This window comes from Drosophila santomea, chromosome 3R, assembly GCF_016746245.2.
Source record: "Drosophila santomea strain STO CAGO 1482 chromosome 3R, Prin_Dsan_1.1, whole genome shotgun sequence".
Classification (NCBI taxonomy): Eukaryota; Metazoa; Arthropoda; class Insecta; order Diptera; family Drosophilidae; genus Drosophila; species Drosophila santomea.
The window spans coordinates 18,031,171-18,054,025 of NC_053019.2; the positions used below are offsets into that span (position 1 = coordinate 18,031,171).

At 43.1% G+C, this 22,855-nt stretch overlaps 5 protein-coding genes across 6 annotated transcripts; 4 read left to right on the forward strand and 1 right to left on the reverse strand.

Annotated features, from left to right (window-relative positions):
* The first annotated feature begins 17 nt into the window (after positions 1–17).
* LOC120452355 lies at positions 18–1,793 on the forward strand. The gene is made up of 2 exons (XM_039636529.1): positions 18–890; positions 1,234–1,793. Exons 1-2 carry the CDS (start codon positions 423–425, stop codon positions 1,588–1,590), a joined length of 825 nt encoding a protein of 274 aa, XP_039492463.1. The 5' UTR covers positions 18–422; the 3' UTR covers positions 1,591–1,793.
* A 3,573-nt stretch (positions 1,794–5,366) lies between these two features.
* Positions 5,367–6,914, forward strand: LOC120451975. The gene is made up of 3 exons (XM_039636001.1): positions 5,367–5,632; positions 5,703–5,958; positions 6,434–6,914. Exons 1-3 carry the CDS (start codon positions 5,498–5,500, stop codon positions 6,742–6,744), a joined length of 702 nt encoding a protein of 233 aa, XP_039491935.1. The 5' UTR covers positions 5,367–5,497; the 3' UTR covers positions 6,745–6,914.
* A 2,168-nt stretch (positions 6,915–9,082) lies between these two features.
* LOC120452835 lies at positions 9,083–10,479 on the forward strand. The gene is made up of 2 exons (XM_039637262.1): positions 9,083–9,542; positions 9,887–10,479. The coding sequence occupies exons 1-2, from the start codon at positions 9,083–9,085 to the stop codon at positions 10,477–10,479; spliced, it is 1,053 nt and encodes a 350-aa protein (XP_039493196.1).
* Positions 10,480–11,704: 1,225 nt separating this feature from the next.
* On the forward strand, positions 11,705–12,860 carry LOC120452834. 2 transcript variants are annotated; one of them, XM_039637260.1, is made up of 2 exons: positions 11,705–12,508; positions 12,573–12,860. In XM_039637260.1, the coding sequence occupies exons 1-2, from the start codon at positions 11,705–11,707 to the stop codon at positions 12,858–12,860; spliced, it is 1,092 nt and encodes a 363-aa protein (XP_039493194.1). The 2 variants fall into 2 exon arrangements, with proteins under 2 accessions (XP_039493194.1, XP_039493195.1); XM_039637261.1 differs by having other exon boundaries at positions 12,578–12,704.
* Positions 12,861–13,049: 189 nt separating this feature from the next.
* On the reverse strand, positions 13,050–14,058 carry LOC120453275. Its single transcript, XM_039637903.1, has one exon. It carries the CDS (start codon positions 14,056–14,058, stop codon positions 13,150–13,152), a length of 909 nt encoding a protein of 302 aa, XP_039493837.1. The 3' UTR covers positions 13,050–13,149.
* Between the last annotated feature and the right edge of the window lie 8,797 nt (positions 14,059–22,855).

Sequence of the window (22,855 nt, forward strand, 5' to 3'; positions counted from 1 at the left end):
GTCGGACGCAGAGACAGAGTAGAATGGCCATGGCAATGGCAACGGCAGTCACGCACGAGCTCAATAGCTTAGAACGGGCTGAAAAGTGGGAATATATGTAATTGCTAACGAAACTGCATTTCGGCGGCTTTCGCAGCGAAATCACGAAAGCGCAGCCCCGCTGGCCAACAGCATCTGGCTAATTGCCGTGATATTTAGACTAAGACAAAGCATGTGCTTTTGTGTTTTTTCAATTTCAGGCAGCTGGCCGACATGCGATTTATCCGGCACTGGTATAAAATGCATTAGACCCACCGGGCAGCACTCAGTTGAGCACCTAAAGAGCAGCGCCCGGCGTCTCGTCCCCAGTGTATGCCTCATCTCAAGGATCGCCCAAGCATCCTCATCTCGTCCAGCGTCCAACAGCAATACTCAGCAGCGACATGATCAAGTACGTGTGGCATGTGGCTGCTCTGATGATCGTCTTCTGTTGGCTCTCCAGTGCACGCAGTGCCACCTACCAACATCAGAACCCAAACAGTCTGAACTCAGCCCCTCGGCCCCAAATCCAGAGCAGTAGCCCCGAAATCGGTTATACGGGCCTCTGGAAGGACATGTCGCTGGTCTATCGCATCTACCAGCAGTGCTCGGGCGATAACATGTCCGTTTGCCTGAAGGTTAAACTGCTAACCGGCTTGGAGAAGGCCTTCCGATCGGCAAAGTCTCTACCGCTCATGGAGGGCATTCAGTTCGTCAGTTCGGGTATCAAAAGTGAGGAGACCAATAGAGCTACCGTCAGCGAAAAAGACATTGAAGCCGTCTTGCCGAGAAGCGTGGACGCCAAGGAGCAGGTCCTAAACAACATGATCCTAAAGCGGGTGGGCAACTTCCTACAGGATCACACGCTGCAGGTGAGTGTAGTTTGAGACACAAACTAACTTCAATTAAAAGCCAAAAATAAGCACAACTTCAGGCAGATTTGTTTGAAGAATGCTTAAGTTATTCATGAGTATAACAAATAATTAGTTTTGGTTATTAAAAGGATACTGTTTTAAATTTATACTAACTAAAATACATAACTTACTTAAAAACAAGTGTTTTAAAAATAGTGAATTACTTTCGCCCTTTCCGTTACTCTTCTCCCAAAGTTTTTCCTTTACATTCATTTATTTACTTCCAAAATTGAGTTTTTCAAAATATGTAAACGTCTTAATCTTGCTACTTAAATTCACATTTTTATACATTTTCCATCAGGTAAAATTCGACAACGAGGCCAATTCGGTGGAGGGTCGCAAGAAAAAGGAAAAGAAGGGTAACGGCGCCATGATCATGATCCCCCTTCTGCTGGGCGGCACCATTGTGCCCCTGGCCTACGGTGCCTTGGCCATGTTGGCGGGAAAGGCGCTGATTGTGTCCAAGCTGGCCCTGGTCCTGGCCTCGATCATCGGTATCAAGAAGCTGCTGAGTGGAGGCGGCGGCGGAAAGGAGTCCTCCCACGAGGTGGTCGTCTCCTCGGGAGGCCATTCCGGCTGGGGTCGCGAGCTGGACACTGCCTACAGCGGATGGAAGCCGGCGGCCAAGGAGTCGACGGGCAGCGCCAAGAGCCTGTGAGCTTGCATTTGCATTTGGGAAGAGGAGTAGCTCGAGATTGGAGATTCTCGGGCGATTATCGTGGAGAGTGAACCAAAGAATCAAACGCCGCACGAACTGTCTGACTAATGTCTAGTTTAATTCGCCTAATCGATCCTTAATTTAACGAACTAAATGTGTGTGTTAGGTTTAAGTAAGCCCTAATTAAATATAGTAAATTTTGATACCCGAAATTCGCATAAAGATTAGTTATTTATGGTGTCGTGGCCGCTCCCCGAACATGAATTTATGATGAAAATTAAAGTTTCATGGAAACGGGCTTACGTGCGTGCAAATGGCACGCTTTCTACCAAATTCAATTTCAGATGCATATATATATATTAGTTTCCACCTGCTGCGGTAAAAATCATACTGATTTCTTAATGCATTTTATATGTTAAAATACGCTCAAAAGATTTTTACATTCTTTTCAACGAATCTAGTATACCCTTTTAAACATTTTACTAAGTAGATATAAGAAACCATTGCTTTAATGTTGTATAGATTGCTTGATATCGATTTAAGTAGTGTTTTCATATTTGGGTACAGCACACTATTCTTCGCTTCTGTATTATGCGACAAAAAGGATTTTCTAGCTTTCATTTTCATTTGAATAATTTCCCCATATATTCCGCAATGCAGAGATTGACGTCAACTGCAGTTCTCTGTTGGCGTGAATTGGCTGAGTGCAATATTCATAGATAAAATATTGCTCGGTACTTGGGCTCTTGACTCTGATGTTTTCCCTCTCTGACCATTGTTGTGGCTGCCTTCTTTGGTATGCGACAATTTCACTTTAGAGTCACTACACGAATTATTAATGAGCTGCTGCTCCTCAGTGTAGAACATTGAACCTGGCCAACGACGTTCCCAGGCCCCTCGCCCCTGTATTCGGTTTGTTAGTTGTGGGTGCCCTTTGCAGTCGCAACACTGACGTCAGAGGGGACTTTCATTAATTGAAAATTACCCAAGCGCACCACGGCAAAGGCGTGTAAACAGCGCCGGGCTGCAAACTCAAGCCGGAGCTGAGCTGGGCTGAACCGAGCTGCCTTAACCCGGAATTCCATTCCAGCCAAGCGGAATGAAAGTGAAACTTTGAAGAGGTGTCAATTTTGAAGATGCCACTGAAAAGGGTTTGGGGCTGCTAAGCGGGTGGTGCCGAAATTGGGGATTGTTTGCCTTGAGTGTGCGATGCTTTAAGGCGCTTTTATCTCTAGAGCGAATATTTCGCATTCCTATTTGGGTCAGCCAGTGAAATGGCCAACTACGAGCAAAGAGGCCAATTGAAGATAGCCTGCGAATTTATTAAGCACACTCAATTGAAAAGACTGGGCTTATGGGAAATATTCGGCGCGGAAAACCTGACTAACTAGCTATACAGCCATAAAAAAAGTGATTACTTTTACCTTTTAAAATAAAAAAAATATATATTTTCCCCTAAATAAAACCATAGCATACGTTGATATTGTTTCAATATTGCATCACTCAATGTTTAAAGTGCCGCAGTTGCATTCGTAGAAAATTATAGCAATTAAATTACTTTTTCACTTTCGTTGCGCACGCACAATGCTAATATATTTCTTGAATATATATTTCGCTTGCATCATATTGACTCTATAATACTCTAACTGGGATTAAAAAATCTTAAAATATATCAAACATTTTACCAATAAATAGAATAATTAGTTGCCACACAGAGAATAAACCATTTTTAAATGTCTGTACAATAAGCTTCACCAAAGTATCAAGTATTTTCTGTGTAATAATGTAAGAAATAAATTAATAAATGGCCTACAAAATATAAATAAAAATATTGTAAGTTTTTTTTTGTATAGATTTATCTTGTAACCATATTTCTCTAGAAGCGTATTTACATTCAATTGATTATATCGACCCTCTAAAGAAGGTGTAAATTTGAAAAGGGTCATTGAAGAAAGGGCATTAGATGAAAGACATCACAACGTGACAGTGGCAGGTACATATATGTTCACGTGCACGGCATTTACATATTCCATCAACGGATTTTGGGCTCATTTTGCCGCTTTGGATAATCGTCTGCGAAATGTCGAGTGGCTTTGCATCTAGATGTGAGCTGTGAGCTGTGTGCTTTGTATCTGTGAAGTTGTTTTCGGCAGCATGCAAGTCTGTGGAGTAGCTTTCTTTCGTGGCACTTGCTCCGTCTAATGCGTGAATTACCAGCTAACGATGAGCGATGGACGATCGAGTGATGGGGCGGGAGGCAAACGTGTGGCAATTTTTGAGTGCTGCAAATTAAAGCGACATAATGCCAATGAAACTCTCTGTGCGACAGTCGCTGTGCATCCGTCGACGACGATCGGATTGGCATACAAAACTGCAGATACATTATGCGAAATGCCCGCTCGAGGCACAAACACATAAATAAATTAAAGTGAAATTTCCTCGACCGTGCCGCCGCAGCGCCAGCAAACTAGTTAATTTTCTATTTTACTCCAATTCGAGTTGCTGTTGCTTTCGACCATCGCCGGCCATTTTAAATGGCGCTCTTCATTAACCACCCACCGCCCCACACCCCCGCTTGTAAATCTGGTGGATGTGGTGTGTGCAGTCTGTGTGTGGGCAACTGCAATTTGAAATGAAACCGCTGCTGCCGGCACTTTCTGCTGCACTCAAGATTTACACAGTGCTGAAAGTGTGTCATCATCAGGTGCCTCAAATAATCTTTACCACTTTACAGCTCGCTACATTTTAGCTAGCTCTACAAAGTAATCAAATAGTTTACAACTAAATGCGGTAATTTAAACTAAAAAATTTGCAAAGGAGTTGCAAAATTAGGAAAACAAAGGCCAGCGACTCGTTGCTATAAAAGTTGCGCCTTTCAAAAGCTTATCCTTCCTTTTTGAAGTTTATCTCGCATTATTTTAAAGGTGTTTCAAAGTATTTTGTGTCAAAACATAAAATCAATTTGTCTGTATTGGACAACGCTGTTTATTTTATTCTTTCAGCCAAGCTGATGTCAGTATGTCTGGTTTAATAAAATTGAATTTAAGTTGCCAGTTATTTGCAGCCTCTGACGCATTCTAGCTCTTTAGTGCTGTAAAAACAAAAATCCCTCCATTTAAACGTTGTATTGTAAAGCTTACTGAGTTAATCCAGGCAATGTGTAGTTGCAGCCTTGTATACGTAACCCTTAACCCATTAAGGATTAAGGTTCTATCTCTTTAATTTACAATTGTTTCCCTTAAATCCACACGTAATGCAAGAAAAAGAGCTGGCCGATCTATCTATTGGGCCCCTGAACAATTGGGCCTCTCCTTGTGGCAGGCAAACAGCTAACTGCCGCCGAAGTGTGTTGACAAACAACAACTGCCAATCCGACGAGCTCTGCCGGCGTAAACGGCGACCGCGGCCACTGCGGCGCACCTGTCCAGATGTCGCTGCCGCGCCTTGGATGGCCACCAAGATTCCGAGTGCGACTCCGAGTGCGACTTCGGCTGCAAACCTGGCCAGGTTCGTGGTCGGGTTGTTTATTTAAATTCTAAGCTCGGCTACTGTGTGCGAGGAGCCAAGCGGGGATGGTTGGAGGGGGGCGGGAGCACTTGCGGAGCGCTAGAGCGTCAACGTTGTCGTTGTCGTTGTCGTCGCTGCTGGCCAACGCTGCCGCCGCTCTGCTGGCCGGGAATAAAACTCGATCCGCGTGCGTCTTCTAGCCACAGTTTACCGGTTGCCTTCTGACCGACAGATCGAACACGCCAATCGAGCGCAGTGCACTTAATCAAGTGAACACACACACACATCCCCGAATTGCCAGGAAGTGGCAGGATATCAAATCAGCAAGGCAGTGTCCAGTGTTTGTGCTAATCATCATTCAAAAAATAAATACGAAAAAAGGAAATACCCAACCCGAGCCATGTTCAAGTTTGTGTGCCTTTTTGCGCTGATTGCCTCCACGGCGGCGGCTACATCGGAAGCGGACAGCCTGCTGACCAGCGCCTTGAAGATGGTCAAGGATTGTGGCGAGCGGTCCATGGTCTTGTGCATGAAGGTAAAGCATTCGGTGGCCAGTAACCAGTAACCCAAGAGAAACCTATCCTAATTCCTGATCAACCCAAAAGGAGCGTGCCCTGCACTACTTCGATGCCGAGAACGGGGATGTGCGGCTCACCGAGGGCATTGCCCTGGTGAAGACCGATGAGATCCCGGTTGGTCGGTCTCTCAACGAGATGCAACTGCCCGAGGAGGTGGAAGCCCGGGAGGCCGAGGTCGACTCACTGCTGGTGGAGCGCGTTGCCCGCTTCTTTGGCACCCACACGCTGCAGTTCAAGGTGCCCAAAGACTCCATCCAGGATATGCAGCGCGCCCTCGAGGAATGTGAGTATCCCAGCTAGTGTCCCACGTCAAATCCCACATAAATTACAGTTCTGGTCGGCCAAGAGATTGCCTATTTGGGTTAGTAATGCAAGCGACCAGTTCGGGCAGATGGCTCTGGCGCAAATCCTGTTTTCACTGTTAAGTCGCCGCCATATCGAGGTCATCCTGTGATGTAGCCATACGCCATATGCCATATAGCGGTGCATTGACAGCTGGTTATCCAGATAGTTAGCTATTAATTACACTTTAGTCAGCCAGTTAGCGCAAGGCTTACTTTCTTTTTGTGCGCAGAGGCTGCAATTTCCGATTTCCAATTTCAAATTTCTAAGCGCCGCCACATAGAAAGCAGAAAGCGGTCGATCCTGTTCGCTGGCTAATTATCTGTGCTCCAGTTGCTAATGAGCGGTCAGCTCCGCTCCAGGGAAAGTAATGCAAATCATATCTGAAACTACTATATATCGCTCACTCTCTTCAGCACGCGGCAAGAAGAAGGAGAAGAAGAAGTACCTGATGCCCCTGCTGATGCTCTTCAAGCTGAAGATGGCCGCCCTGCTGCCACTGGCCATTGGCTTCCTGGCCCTAATCTCCTTCAAGGCCCTGGTCATCGGCAAGATCGCCCTGCTCCTATCCGGAATCATCGGTCTGAAGAAGCTGCTCGAATCGAAGAAGGAGAACTACGAGGTGGTGGCGCATCCGCACTACGAGCACGAGCACAGCTACGGCCGCTCGCTGCCGGCTGATGACTCCCAGGCCCAGCAGCTGGCCTACGCGGCGTATAAGCAATAAGCTGATGCCAAATATTTTGAATGCTGAGGCAACCGTAATCAGTGCAATACTCGGAGGGCCGTCTAATTTATCTATTTATTTAATTTATTTGTATAGCATAGTTGAGCATGCCAAGCTTACACACTTAAGGCGCCATCAAGAGAAATAGAAGGAAAAAGCTAAATCCCGAACCCGAACCCGAACCCACACAAATAGGTCTAAGGAATCAGCAGCAGGGGGCTGCCGCCAGAGGGGAGCATCTGGCATCGTTCAATCTAATCTTAAAAATGACTGCCACTCTTGTATTAATACTCAGAGCTTTATTGTTTAAAACTCTACGCTTACACACTCAACTCAACTGAACTCTTAACTAAACTATTAAACTAAACTGCCTAACTCTGAACTGCCACAAGGCGCAGAAAACGCCCCACTGGTCAAGCCCCTCAACACAAACAAATCAATAAAAGCAATGCCGCATTTATCTCGAATATGTGTATAGCTGTTTCAATCGAATCGAATATCGCTCATACGCAGCACGAAGTGCTTTCACTCTTTCACTCGTTCACCGGCTAAGGCGAACTGGGCCAGCTATATCAATTGCATGGCATGGGCGACACACAAAATCACGGAGCAAGATCGTCGGATTTCACTTGGGCCAGCCACTTGGAGCAGCCAGGCGTAAAGCCTCATCCTCGGTCTCGGTCAGTCATTTATAAACATATATATCCAATGTCGCTCCAGAAACTGGCTCACATCTTACATCTCGGCATCTCGGGAAAATCTAATGAAAGTTGCGACCTGCTTTTTGGTTTTTTTTTTTTGCTTCGCATTTGCAGTGCAACACGTACGCCCCAAACAAATTGGGTGTGTGGATTCCAGTTCCAACTGGGAGCACGCCCCGCAGCTGCAATTTATGGCCGTTACCAGGCATCGCCATTCGGCATATAAATGGCCAAAGCCGACAAAACTCAAAACTCAAAGCTCAAAATGGCCAAAAGGCTTGCCCCGGCGCATTGTATGGCTTTTTTCTTTTTTTTTGCTAACTATTTGTAAACAACTGCAGGCAGCTGGCAGTGAATTTCAAGTATTGGCGGTGAAAGTGTTTATTAATACAATTTCTTTTTTGTCCCTGCGCTTTGCAATTGGAAATTTATTAGCTGTCGGCCATTGCCCGCCACCTTTGCAATAAAAGAAAACAAACTTTTATAAAATAACCAAAGTTGTCGGCGACAGCGGCGGAGGTCAAAAATTCTTGAAAATTATCTAGGTGGCGCGAATAACTTAGAAGAAGTCAAAATTTCGCGAAACTTTATCTGCTCGATGTCTCCTAAGTTGTCTCAGGGGAAGTAGCATCTTCAAGAGTCTTGGGGTGTTAAGTTGTCAGGGTGTTAAGTATTCAAATCTCTCCCACAGCATAGACCGCGAAAGTGCTCACCTGTTTTTGCTGCTTTTACAGTCAAGGCTCTTGACGTGCTGGCATCACTAATCCAAAGTCTTAACTCTTACCGGCTTCGCCTAAAAGTTTGCTACGACTTAACTGTCGATCTCAGGAAGATTATTTACAACTTTTCTATGCCGTTCAGCTTTATTGTGAAATTAGTTTATGTATTAATCATAAAAAAGAAAACCTTAATCTGTGTTCTCCAAGTAGTAATCTTATTATTGACAATTTTTCGATATATGACAACCAGTTATTTAATGTTTTATAAAAAGTTCAAATACTATTAAATGCAATATGGTCAGCAGATTTGAAAGAGGAAAGAAAATCTATTAACATTATTATAACAATAGAAAAATCCATATACATACGTAGTCCATTAAAATATACCTTCCAAACGTATTTAGAGAATCCCATTGTCTATAACAATGTTTTCTTAATTGACTTGTGGCCATTTTCAAGTTTTTCTCCCTAAACGATGGAACATTTTTGGTAATTCTCTAAGCGTCTCCGTTTATTTAATGGACTTACATTAGCAATGGTAATTGTAGATTTTCCGCGTTGTCCAAGCGGTGGCGCCTCCGAGTATTTCATAATTCCTGTGGAAATACAATAACCGCTTACATAATGGCCGAGATGTGCGAAAAATTGGCCACAAGTCGACGCTGCTTTGGGTCGTGTGCACTGACCATGACCATGCCGGCTTAAATAAGAAGCGGGCCAAGACGAAGACCCACTGTTTGGCGTTGATGTACAACAATTTCCGTTATTGGGCCATGTGCAAAATAACAGCGCGTTAACTGAATGGGAGCAGATTTGGCCAAAAGACCAGTTGATTATTGTATAACAAGATGTGGCGGATATAAAAACCAAGGGTCAGTTGACCAGCGGGCTCAGTTGAGATCCAAACACTCGACCATTATGTCGCCACTGGATATCGTTTTGCTTCTGTTTAGTTTCCACCAAGTGCTTGGCAGTGACTTTTCCGGCATGAGCTCGGAGTTCAAGCAGTGTGTTCGTGCATCCCAAAAACCTAAGATTAGTGAATGTCTGGGAAAATCGGCTCTGAACTTCATCCAGAGATTGGATGAGACCGATAACGTAAAATTCGTGGAGGATTTTGTGACTGTGAAAAGTGAAACAGCTGCAGTCAGATCTCTGTCAAATGTGCTCGACACGGATCCAGTGGACTTCCGTGGTATCCTGGAGAATGCCGGCGCAGTGATGGGTCAACGAAGTATGGAGTGGCATATGGATGGCCTTTATCCCGGACTTATGTTCAAAATTGGTCCCACTGCGGATGCGAATAGTGTGGCCGAGTTCGTCCTCGATGGAGCGACGCAGGGAGAGCGACAATTTGGATTCGAGGATCCCTCCACTGGTAAGATTCCACTGAATGGGAACCAATTAGATATTTGATTACTTATTGATTACAACAGGATGTGTATCAGCTATAGCTGCAGTGTAGCTTTTTTTTTGTAGCTTAAAAGGAAGATGTATATCTCTTAACTACTTGTAATCACATGTAACCAAATTTGAAAATTTAACTGAAAAAGAATGTATTTCACAAAGTGTTCAGAACATTCATTCAAGTATAAGCACTATTCTTTATGTTGTTTTAATAGAAGCACGTATGCCAGCCAAAAACATTAGACATATTAAGATCATTAAAATCTGGTCAATACTGAAAGTTTCTTTAACAAATATTTATAATTGTATTTTCAGGACGCGTCTTGGCCAAGCAGTATTTGCTTCCCTTTCTCCTGGGCTTAAAATTCAATCTGGTCGCTCTAGTACCCTTGATATTTGCTGGCATATGTCTGCTGCTCAAGAAGTCATTATTTTTGGTAAAGCTGGCCATATATGTGAGCAGCTTCTTGGGACTGGGTGGAATAGTGGGTGGACTGGGAGGCTTAGGTGGTTTTGGAGGCGCCAGCTTTAGCGGTGCGAACTTTGGTTTCGGTGGTTTTAACGGCCACCGACCCATCGGTCACTTTCCCGGAAAGACTACAGTATTTGGCCAAGGCCAAGATGAGTTCCACCACCAGTACGATGTGCACGAAACATCCCCATATCGTCGTAGTGAGCGAAAAGTAAGATTCGAGCAGCCTCGAATGGCGGAAACGCCAGGCCAAGCACCTCTAGTCAACCCCAAACCAACCACTCCAGACCGCTTTTATGACTTTGAAAACCAAAGCAGGCCAAGTAACAAGCTATTGGCAGCCAGTGTGGAGCAGGAAGGCGAAATCCTGTTGAGAAACTTCCAGGATCCCCACCGAATGGAGGGCTGGCAGGCGGTGGACGTGAGATCGCTATAGGCCAAGAAGTTTACACTGCACGAAATGTACCATTTTTGTATTCGAAAGTCAAGGGGCGATGTGTAGGGTATTTAAAATCGTTCTTTCTGTGTACATAAAATATGATTATCCTTAAGAAACTATCCTCACAGAGGAGCTACCTTAATTTTATACTATATATTTAATGTGGACTATTAATTAACTCAATATTTTTAAATAAATATTCGCGTCAAAGTAATAAGTTTCACAAAGTATTTACTATTTCATTTTTAAACGCTTGGTTACCCACTAAAAATTATGATTAGCTTGACGAGTTTAATAACGGTACGATGCAAATTTATTTTATATGTATTTAGAAAACATGGGACTTGACGTTAAAGTGGGCGTGGCAAAATAATTTTTGGCAAGTCAATAAAAAATTTAAAAAACGAACAAAAATGTAAAAAAATATAAACACATTTTTCAAAAGTGTGGGCGTGTTGTGGGCGGTTTGTAGGCGTTAGGGTGGGCGTGGCAGCTTTATTACCTGACGGCATTTGTTTTGCAAGCAGTCAACATTTATGTCCATGGGTTTACGATTCGTACCACTGTACAAAGACACGCAATTAAAACTTGTAAGCGAGAACTTTGAATTTTGTTTGGGAGAGCGAGAGCGCTCATACAAAAAAGAGAGTAAATATAAAAAAGATAAAAAATTAAAGGTTTAATAATTTTGTTTGAAATAGTGCACAAATTAAGAGGATTCACTCGCGAAGCGAATAGAGTTAAATAAATAATAAGCTTAAATATTTATTGACCAATTGATTAAAATCCACCGCTGGATTTGTCAAAAGCAAACATAAATTCAGAGCTAAAAAAAAAACCGCAACCGTTCGCTTTGAAGTCCGAAAGATTTTTCAGAAGAATAAGATATTTTAATGATCATTTAGATATATGTACATATATATTTCCTAGTGCATCTAAACTGTAATTAGCACAATGTAATGAGAGCTTTCCAAAAACGAAAGGTAACTTAACAAAAATTCGAGTTTCAGTTTTCGTTATATCAAGGTTCAGCGAGCAAACATCCGAAAGCATTTCTATTTGATTTCTATCAAGAGAGCATTTTCGTGCTTTGACAAGCCCTTTAATTGCTACCCCCAAAAATGATCGAGGCAGTATAAGTAACAGTGCAGAGCCATTGTCTGGGTTATTTGTGGTCCAAGAAGCGCTCAAAGAGGTTTCATTAGTTTCATAGTATATAAATATGTGGCGCGTCTGTTTATTGCAGTGCATTATGCTTGCTAGTTCAGTTCTGTCATTAAGTCACAAAGGAAATGAAACTTCAGCAGAAACATCCAATTCCTCATGGAATCCCAGAAGTCTAGGCCGAATTATAGCCCACTGCATGGGTGGCTTGGATTCTTGGCAGTGTCTAGGATCCGAGAGCGAGCGATTGCTGGATGGTGCCACCAGGGATAACACAACCTGGCAGATCACCGATTACCTAAGCATCGAACCACAGGCTGGGTTCAGCAAGTCGGAGACGAGGCGTATGGATATTGGTTTACCCGGGAAACTATTGGAGCTGGTCCAGGGAAGAGTCCTACGTCTTCAGCTGCCTCGGCAGTTGACCATTTCCAATGCCATCGATGACTTTGGCAGCGAGCTGGGTCTCGATCAAGGTACTTATGCGAGCGTAGATGATAAAGTCGATAAGTTAATAGAAGGATTTGGTAGTTTCGAAGTGCATGCAACATCCTACGATAAAGATAAGCAAAAGAAAAAGTCTAAGAAAAAGTCTAAGAAAAAGAAAAAGTCTAAGAAGAAAAAGCCCAAGAAAAAGAAAAAATCAAAGAAAAAAAAGAAGAAAAAAGACAAGTATAAAAAGAAAAATAAAAAATGCTCCAAAAAAACAGGTCGCAAAAAGAAGGACAAAGACAAGAACATGGCGATGATGGGCGGCATGATCATGATGGCCACTCTGGCCCAAATGTTCCTAGGCAAGGTCATCCTCATCGCCGGCTCGGCCTTCATTATGGCCAAGATCGCCTTGGTCATTTCGCTGCTGGTGAGTTGAATCTGCCCCTGGAACAGTTCTGTCCAAATTGTTGGCGCTACGCTTCTCTCCGCAGGGCAGTCTAAAAAAGGGTTCGACTGGACACAGTGGTAGTGGAGGAGGAGGAGGTGCCACAGAGCATGTAGTGGTCCATTCCAGCCACGAGAGCGGCTGGCACCGCAGCATGCCCACCCACGACACATACTCGCAGTTGGAGCAGGTGGAGGAACCACCGCTGGACAGCCATATGGAGTACTACCAGGCCTACCAGATGGAGCCACTGAAGCGCCGCCTGCATCAGGCGACGATTTACCCAGAGCACCCACGTCCAGAGGCCACAACATCGACTCGGGGCTTCATTTAGATGTAAAGCTCAAACTCCATACAACAAATTATCAAAACGCTTACAGGTTGGAAAATCCAAAAAAATTTTGGTTTCACCCTTAACCGAAAATAAAAACCAACGAAATTAAATGTCATTTCTTTTTAATGCTCGCTCTTTGATAACATAATAACTACGATAACTAAACTTAAACTGGAGGGCTGTCGAGTGTAAATACAAATTCATATAGATTGGACTAAGTGGGGCTGTGTGGAATCATTAGATCTTTGGTAGTAGAGCTGCTGACCCCGGAAAGAACTCCGTGGCCCCCTTATCGGGATCCCTTGGCGGCGGGCGAAGCGGATGCGGCCACGTGGGGCATCCAGGCCTGGTAAGCCTTGTCCTGCATCATCATCTCGTCGTCGATGCTGCGGTGGTAGGATCCTCCGTCATGGCCACCAGTATCGTACTCACCCTGGTGACTGGACGAGTATGTGTGGCTCTGTTGCACCTGCGGATGCTTGACGATCTCGTAGGTGGTCTTCTCGCCGCCGTCGTGACCCACCAGTTTTTTCAGCCCGATTATAGCACTGATGATCAGCGCTATCTTGCCCACAATCAACGCCTTTCCCGCCACAATGGCGATCGAGTGGTATGCCATCTTAAGTATTGCGGTCTTTAGCAGAACGGCGGCAATGAAGGGTCCCAGATACTTTTTGTCATCCTTCTTTTTGCGTCCCTCGCTCTCGCTGGATGGCAGAAAGTAGGCGATCAGGTGCTGCAGCCAATCCTGGCCATTCCGCTCGCCAAACCGCAGCAACCGTGGTAGGTTCACCTGCAGCTGATGACTGTGGACAAAGCTGAGAAACCGCTCCAGCAGCAGTGCATCCAGACTTTTCCCCGACATGTGCTCGAGATCGCGATTGCTGAGCTGGCTCTCGAGCAGGCTGGAGCGCCCACTCCGCGTGTCCTGGTTAAAGGACTCACGCCGCACCAAACTAACACCATCCACGATCCCCAGTTGCGGCACCTTCAGAGCCCGACCCAGGAGACGAACTCCCTGCACCTTGCAGCACCAGAAAATGTCCTCGCTATCCGAACACTGTCCATAGATATGACGCACTGTTCGCAGCAGTCCGCTCTCAGTGGAGTTCTGACTAAAGTTCGGCTGGGCTTCCATGGCCCTGGCCTGAAAGGCCGCCAGCAGCAGGGCGATAAGAAGACCCAGACGCGATTCCATCCTGTGCGTATATCCAATCCTTGTGATCTCACACTCGTAGTTCCCTCTATGCCGTTTGCTCCAGCTGCTGGGATATCTCTAGGCCAACTGATCTTGTGCGCCAGTTTGTCCGCCAAATTTATACACTTTACCTTGCCACAATTAGCCAGGTAGCGTTGCAGTCGGGTTTCTTTTGCTGCCAACACTGAAAGAAGTGGGGACTTTATAAAAATATTCAATTAATTTAAAAAAAGTGGCATACAGGCCGTTAAAATGATCGTTTTCGAAAATGTTCTAATTTCCAATTGAAAAGATCTTTAAATTGAAAGAAATTATGTACATATTATAATTTGCTTAAAATAGGCAATGAATGTTAATAATAAAAATATTTATTAAAGTGGAGAATTGATTCGATAATTTAAAGAATTTGTTTAAGTCAATTATATCAGAGTCGTTGCAGTAATTGCAAACGCGTCTAGATGGCGTAAGTGAGTATCTGATAGTCGGGTCCTTGCCTCTTATTTTTGGCCAATTTTTAAAACTTTTTCATCACTTCCTGTGGTTTTCTCCCAGTGCAATAATAGCTGTTGGCTATTCAGAGCGTAGTATGCATGATGAGTGCATGCGGCAGCTGGCAACTGCCTGCAAGCTAAAGCACTAAAGCAAAGCTTCGCTGCAGATTTAGTGCAACCGGCAGGCTGGATTCAGGGGGCCAATTTCATTGCTCATTGCCGTAATTAGCAGATCTGGGCAATTATTGCAGTCTTTATATCGGTGGCCCGGCTTAATAAAACTTTACACCAGATCCGCCGCCCACTTTCATCGGCACAAGCTGTGAAACCAAAGCTAGAGCTGAGATTCTCTCCAGTCTTGTGCTTTCGATTGCACACGCAAAGATTTGGGTATACATATTTATTAGGCGAGCGCATCGAAACCGAAATGAATGCTGATTGGGTGGAAAATTATAGAATCGCAGACAGATGTGTCGCCAGCAGCAGGAAAATAATGAAAGTGCTGCCGGCTCGGAATTATTCCTGTTCGAGTTGTAATGAACTAATTTGCTGGAAGAAAGCATGAAATTAGAGTGCCGCGAAGGATATATAGATGGAAAGATTGGTTCTGAATCGAATTTGCTAGTTGCTCATCAAAAGCCTTAATTACCACCTAATAGTTCTAAAACCGTAATTTTATAATTTTATATGCATATCAATATTTAATAGATTAGACTTAGGCACAACCTTAATAAGTTAAAAATGGAATAAACTACAAATTGCTAGAAATGTGCCAGGTGGAAAACGTAATACAAATTTAAATTAATTGTTTAATTGGACTTTAAAACAAGAGATAGTTGAGAATATATATACTTTATGGGGTCGAAAACGCTTTTTTTTTTTGCCTGTTAGATTCTTTTCAATGAATCTCAATGAGTAACGAGTAAATAACTTCTGGTCGAGTAAAAAGTCCTTTGCTCGATTGCCGCCACTGTGCAGTATAATTTTAATCCTTTTTGCTTGAAACTAAGTGAAATGTTGTCCTAAACCATGTGGGAAGATTAAAAAGTATAGGCGATTGCAAAATGTGCAACACAAGCCAACTGCAGGCTCTAAGTCCAACTTTATCCGAAGAAAACAAGGTAGCTTTTCTGTCGGCAACAAAGCCAGCTTAAGGCATACTTTCAGGATGAGGAAGAAAGCCGAAAGTTTAGCCGGTGAATTTCGCAAAGTGTAGCAACTGAAGCAACAAACGGAGGAACACCTCCGCGGCGCTCATGCATAATTTATGCTCAGTGCTACTTATTTATGAAATATTAATTAAAAAAGCTGCGCTGACGAACATCTAATGATGGGATTTGCAATTTTATCGCTCCGAAACACGTTGCGGATCGTCGGACTCAAAAAGTGTTTTTTTTTGTTTTTAATTTTCCAGCGGGAAAGTGCATAGCTATGCATAAGTTTCGGCTTGTTCTACATAGCCAGCCGGAGGACAAACACTGCATTCTGCGAATGTGTATGAAAATATGGAAAACACTTGCCGCTGCATAATCCGTCGGCGATAATTTATGATGATACACATTTGCTTCACACGCAAACCGACTTTCGACGGACTATCCACTGCTAATAAGCCGAAAACTCCAGCAGCCCACAATTTGCAGTAATTGGCGTTTTGTGTTAACAGCGAGCAAACAACCGACCGCTTAGTGATCGAAGCCAATTTCTTGCGTACACCGAGAGAAAATACTTTTTAAACCAAGCGCTAAGTAAAGCTGTGCACAAATTAAAACGTTCAGGATTGGATGATTTATAAAATTAGTCGTACATGCACATTTAAGGTACAGCCAATTCAAATCATTATTGTCATCACCATTATCATAAGCTCGCAGAAATATTATCTCGTAAATTTTGTTGGCAAATCTAAATTCTAAAAGGCGGTTCGAATAATTTTTTATTCAGCTTTGTATTATGGTTGTTGTTAAGTAAGAAATTAAAATGTGCTAATTTGGTTGAAAAATTAAATAAGACTTGCCAATTTGTATTTTATTTTTGAAAGGTATTTTTCCCTCTGTTCAGAGACGAACAGCTACAGCAACAAACTTGGCCAAGATCTTCACGATGCTTTTCCCCAGTCCCGAGCGATTTATTTGGCCTTTGTCTCTGCGTTCGATTTCAACTGAATAAGGCAGAATACACAATTCTGTAGCCATTTGGCTGGGAACCTTTTCGCCACCAAAACAATTGCATAAAAGAAAAGCTGTGGTTTTCCGCCGCTGGATTTTCACTTTCACTCTGTGCTGACTTCGAAGCTCGCCCCCGCCAAGAAAAGTAACCAAGCCGAAGATGTGGGCACAGGTTGGGCAGCGGCAACTTGCAGGTCGCAACTAGCAACTCGCAACTTGCAACTCCGGCTTCCTCTCCTCAATCAAATTAAGTGCCGCGGGCCAATTACGTTTCACTCTGACCTCCAACAACTGATGAACTGCACCGCAGTTGCCACAGCGTGGAAAGCCGGACCGTGACTATCGGATCCGATCGGACCAACTGACTGCCTGCTGTCTTGATGAATTTATTATCCGCTTGTCCAGAGCTCTTGCCTCAAATTGTACGTCTGTTTGTTTGTTTGTTTGTTTTGGCCCTACACAAGACCATTTCACTTGCCCTCATCCCGCGTCAGAACTCGAAGTCAATTCAATTTTGTGTCTAATAATTCGCTGGCACGTCTCCTACTAGGCGGGAAAAAAAAATTCTGTGGCGAATTTCAATTTCATTCGCCCTGCGGCCCGCAACAAGGAACTCCCTTGAAAATGCCGCTTTTCATTTGTTTGCCAGCGAAATTATTCACAAAAACGCGGCGTCTAGGCCTGTCGTCGCTTTCAGGCACAGAAAAAAAAGGTGTCCAACTTGAATCTATTATAAAGAGAAGTTTATCCGTTAAAACTAGACATTTATTTGTGGTTTCCTATATTCGGTTCCCAAGTTGACACAGTAAATTGTTTAATGAGAAAAAATGGTAAAGCACAGTTGTTGACAGTCAAATATTAAGAGTTTTAATTAACCAGAGCAAGTCTCTTAAGTTTATCAATTTTTTAAGTCAATCATAATTTTTCCTTTGTGCACTTCCGAAATTGTCAGTCTAAAAATAGCATGTCACCTATCAATCTCATTTTTCCGCATATTTGTGCTCTGATGTATTCTTTGCGTAATTCGATATCCTGTGTAACACCGTCTTGTAGAATATTTAAGCAATGTTCTTAGGGATCTGAAAAAGTAACAAGCTTTGCTGCAGGCTTAATTACATATTGTTCCTGTGTTTTCCAGCAGTGTTTCGGTAATTTGGCAGTGCATATTTGCGGTGAAATTCAAGGCCCGACGAAGGAGTCCCAAAGAAGGAAAAGTGGCAAAGCAGAGTTCACAGTGATGTTAAATGCCAAAGAAGAAGGCTAGGCATCGTGGCATTGACGATTGCGGCTGGAAAAGTCGAAATATGCTCATCAATCAAGCTGGCATTCAACAGGCCACAATAACCACTCTGACGTAGCCGGTGAAGAAAGTGCTGTGCGAGTCAAGTGATTTTACAGACATCCCCAAAAGCAGCCACATCGCATTAAGCACTTGCGCATTTCGCAATTTCGTTTAGTTTGGCCACATTTTAGGTGAATTTAATGCTTCGGCAGTGTCGTTGTCATTGCCAATGCCGTCGACAAAAACCGGGCCACGGGCGATGACTTTGAGCCATGACACTCCGTTGGCCAAAACAAAATTTCATTTCATTGTGCGCATTATTATAATTTCTAGCCTCAGACAAACGGCGCTCGAAGCGTATACTTAATCCTGGATGCAAATCTCACTTGAGGAATTTGCGCAAATAAATCACAATTTGAATACTGTTTTAGGGTGGGTCAAAAGGGATGTCCAAATTCGTTTTTTCCATTTTTTCATTGCGGTGCCCCCAACAAATGACCAGGCTTAACCCCTTGCCAGGCGTACCTTTTTGCCACAAAAACGCCTTTTGACTCCGGTTCAACGGCCTGCATGGCCATCATGACCATCATGGCCATGGATGATGATAAATTGAGCGGCAGGCGAACGTGACAACGGCCGAAAAAGTGAAAGCTTCGGAAGCTGGGACGGTGAAAATACTGGCCAAGGAATGAATAGTTGCTTTTCCAGCAACCTTTACCTCCGCTCCAGAGTTCACTGCACAGTTTGGTGCATGTAAACATGTCGAGTGAGATCGAGATATGTACATATATATTTAAAGCCCACCGCTTGTATCTGAGTTTTGCAGCTTGGCAAGGCTACATATATCTGCGCTGTACTGCTTGTATTTTATTATACCCTTTTCGATTAGACGAAACTTTCACGGTTCAGCGGCTTAGGGCCCACTCGAACTTGACTCCTTAATTGACAGCAGTCGGTCGCTGCGATTTGATGGTTTCAATTAAAGCCGGCTCATTGGGGTCGGGAGCTCGACCATTACGCACTTTCGCATTGTAATTGGCGACACCTGAGAATTTAATTGCCATCGCATCGCACACATGAGTGTCCAGTGGCGAGATTCCCTGGTCATCGGTCAGCGGTCAGCGGCTGCGGCTCCGGATGGCGGACTTTAGTGTGGTCGAGGTCTTATTGTACGGTAAGCCTCGCACTCACCAATTGACTGGGGTGAGAGGTGGCAAAGAAAGCGAAAAGCAACGCATAATAAATACTAACGGTAGAAGTAATGAAAAAATACTTATCCACGATCCACTGAACTCCACTCACTGCAAATCTGTATTTAAAGCTGTCTAAGCGAGTGTATTCGTGCATGAATCTCGTAATTATACTGGCAATCGATGAGACCGAAAAAGGAATAATATCCCTTTTACAAGCGAGAATTATTTTAAATTTTAATTTTAATTTTGAGCAAGCTTGTTCTCGACTAAAATTACACAACATTTTTCGAGAATTGATATGAGTTTGTGTGGTTATGATACTAATATAGGGTGTTTTTTTAGAGGTATAGAACTTTAAATTGCAATAAAACAACGATGGATTATTCGATTGACATGAATTTTATTGACATGAAAGATAATCTTGTGGCATTACATTTTAAATATGATTTCTGGCATATGACCGCCACGGCTGGCTCGGATGTAGTCCAATCTGGACGTCCAATTTGCAATGACTTTTTCCAATATTTGGCCGTATATCGGCAATAACACGGCGAATGTTGTCTTCCAAATGGTTTAGCGTTTGTGGCTTATCCGCATAGACCAATGACTTTACATAGCCCCACAAAAAGTAGTCTAGCGGTGTTAAATCACAAGATCTTGGAGGCTTATGAAAAATCGGGAACAACAGCAATCTCGTTTTGGGCCCATTCGACGAATCTACGCCTTGCTTGATGATCGTTTGGTTTCAATTCTTGCACGAGTTGGATTTTGTAAGCACGCATGACGAATTGCCAAACCAAACTGAGAATAAATCACTTGACAGCTGTTAAATCGGTCGCCATCTTGAACAGTAATGCCAACTTAAAGTTCTATACCTCTAAAAAAAACACCCGTTACCTCTAATACCTGCTGTTCCACAACCCAACTTTTCCAACTCACGGCCCATATGAAAACACACTAACGAAAGTGGTATTAATGCCGTCTTCTCGCATTAACTGGCTATCTGACCACGTGACACTTGGCAAGGCATGGAAGACTGTGAAAAATGTTGGTGATTTGTTGTGTTAAAGTTAAGTCCCCGGGCGGGCATAACGCTTAAGTAAAATGTTCGCAAATTAAATGAAAATCAGCGGAGGCAAAAAAATTGGCTCGTGACTGTCGTGCCGGAGCGGATGTCCAAATGGCTGGCCAACTGGACAGGTGATGCTGTTGAAAGCCGGTGGCTTATCGCACCCGTCGTCGCTGATCCCATATAAAAGTTAATTAGCGTGAGATTTGTGCTAGCGTTAGGCGGTTAACTTTGATTAAAGTCAATGCGGCGTCAAAACATGCTATAAAAACCAAAATCAACACAAACATCGCCGACATGGTTAACAAGCAAACACAAAAAAGCACACGCACACCTAAGCGCAGTAAACATTTTCTTTTCGCTTTCTTTTGTTGAGAAAATTGCAATTTTTATTGCACAAAACCTGAGAAGGCATACAACCCCCATGGCATGAAATAGAAAGTCCGCATGGGCCAAGTGTAAGTCTGGTTCTAACGAAAACCAAAAAAAAAAACAGCCAAGAAACGAATAAAACCGAAAGTTAAGTAGCCTCCCAGGTTTAACCCGCCAGAGTTTTTCGCATTGCAAGAATTTAGAACGCTCTTTGGGCGGTTTTATCGTTGCGGTAGGTTGTTGGAATTTTATATACTTTCTTCGAGAAATTTCACACACATTTAAGCCGCAACGACTTCCCTGAACCGAAGGCAGCTGGCCTCTTAGATTTCTGCGGTTATTGTTTATTAAAATGCTATTCCTCTTTCAATTTTGTTGTTGTGGCTGGCTGTCTTTTGCTTTATTTGACTTAGACCCCACCGCAAAGTGGCACAGAAAAGCTGAAAAGCTGTGAAAAATCTGTTGGCCAACTTGGAAAAGTGCAGGGCGTGGCGACGCTGTCAACTCAAAAAGTAGCTACAAGCCAAAGGAAGCAGGCGAAGTTGCTACACTCAGATTTAACTATTTCCCAAGAAAAACATGATACAATTTGAGAAAAGCTTTAAATTAAAAAAATACTTTCAAAGATGTTTTGTATTATTTAATGAAAACAATTATTTGTTAATTTAATAAAAATATGTTTTACGCACACAAATCTACTGAAAACAATGCTTTATCATAACGAAAATTTGCAATAAACCCAATAATCATTTATGGTGGTTTAATGTAGGTTAAAAAAGCATAATGCTCCTGATAATGTCATTATAAAAAAGAGGGAAACTAATAATACCTTTATTGATATAGATTGATATAGATCATTGAAATATTTTTCGATTAAGAAAAAGGTTAACAGAATTTGTTAAGTGCACTTCGGCTGGCCTTGCCCACGGTAAGTGTTTGGCACGCAGAGGAAGAAGACAATTGGAATTGTTTCACATGCACATGCGCAGCTCCGTTTGATATGGATATACGTGTCTGCCATGGCACATTGTACTGCGAAAAGTGCAGATGCAGTTACTCGTGGGCCATGGACGCGGATGTTTTCGGCTGCAGCTGCAGCACCCGCATAAAAAGATAAAAATCATATGCTGGGAAGCCGCAGGGCTCGCATTATGTCCCCGACTTGATGGACATTTTGACAGGTCGACTTAGCATGGAATACAAACAATGATGCACATTAGTCACATTGCACGGCGAGTGGCATTTGGAAAGGCGAGGAAAGGAATTCGAAACGAAAGTGTCCAACGAACACAACCGAGGGGATCATGAAAACGTGTCGAACAATTTTCAATTTGTTTATGCTTAGAGGAAAAGCGATTTGTGTAGTGTTAGGAAGACATTTCTTGACATTGAGAAACGTGATGTACAACAGCAATGAGAAAACGTATTCTAAATTCGATCCAAAGAGGAATGGGAATATTTAATAATCACACAACTTTGTGATAACGGTCTTAAAATTTAATGTGCAATAGCTTATTTGTTTTTTTTTTTTTAATATCTGGCGAGCAATTTCAGGAAACCAATTTTTTGTTTCTTAAACGAACGACGTAGGATGCCTTTGAATTTCTCACAAAAACCTAAAATATCAAACCCTTCGTCTTAGTTAACAAATCATCTAAATGTATTATTTTTGCTCATATATTATTTCGCCCGTTATATATATTATTGCAAACATATTAATGGACACAATTTATATGACAATATTTTCATCAGAATTTAAAGTACTGCCGCTTTTTAGGTTCACTGCTTCTCGGGAAAATCCCATCAATTTCCGCTTGCTTTGGGACATTTATAACGGCTGCCCGGCGGCCAGTGAACCCAATTCGCTTTGGTTCTTCATTATTCATCGAATGAGATACCGGGGCGGAAACAAAGCTGTGTGCAAATAAATACTCATGCGCACCCAAAAGTACTTAATGGAAATCGATGAACTGCCCCTGCAAAACCCTCAGTACCTTTCCACAGACGTGGGCAGTGAAAGTGGCGTGAAAAAGAGGCGGAGCCGACGAAATCCATGTCTTAAGTGAGAGGCCCAGAAAAAAAAGCGGGTAGCTGAGCAGAGCGATACCCAATGCTGGGCCAGTGGCAAGTGGGCAGCAAGTAGCTGGCTTGGCTATTAGTGGGAAATGTTTGTGGCCGGCGGGCCATTAATTTGGCACTTTATTAGTCGAAAATCGCTTTCCGACCCT

Coding starts and splice junctions, on each gene's coding strand:
- LOC120453275 (XM_039637903.1), bottom strand. CDS start 14,058: ATGGAATCGCGTCTGGGTCTTCTTATCGCCCTGCTGCTGGCGGCCTTT.
- LOC120452355 (XM_039636529.1), top strand. CDS start 423: ATGATCAAGTACGTGTGGCATGTGGCTGCTCTGATGATCGTCTTCTGT. Junction 891..1,233: donor TACAGGATCACACGCTGCAG/GTGAGTGTAGTT, acceptor ATTTTCCATCAG/GTAAAATTCGACAACGAGGC.
- LOC120452834 (XM_039637260.1), top strand. CDS start 11,705: ATGTGGCGCGTCTGTTTATTGCAGTGCATTATGCTTGCTAGTTCAGTT. Junction 12,509..12,572: donor CCTTGGTCATTTCGCTGCTG/GTGAGTTGAATC, acceptor TTCTCTCCGCAG/GGCAGTCTAAAAAAGGGTTC.
- LOC120451975 (XM_039636001.1), top strand. CDS start 5,498: ATGTTCAAGTTTGTGTGCCTTTTTGCGCTGATTGCCTCCACGGCGGCG. Junction 5,633..5,702: donor CCATGGTCTTGTGCATGAAG/GTAAAGCATTCG, acceptor TCAACCCAAAAG/GAGCGTGCCCTGCACTACTT. Junction 5,959..6,433: donor GCAGCGCGCCCTCGAGGAAT/GTGAGTATCCCA, acceptor CACTCTCTTCAG/CACGCGGCAAGAAGAAGGAG.
- LOC120452835 (XM_039637262.1), top strand. CDS start 9,083: ATGTCGCCACTGGATATCGTTTTGCTTCTGTTTAGTTTCCACCAAGTG. Junction 9,543..9,886: donor ATTCGAGGATCCCTCCACTG/GTAAGATTCCAC, acceptor TTGTATTTTCAG/GACGCGTCTTGGCCAAGCAG.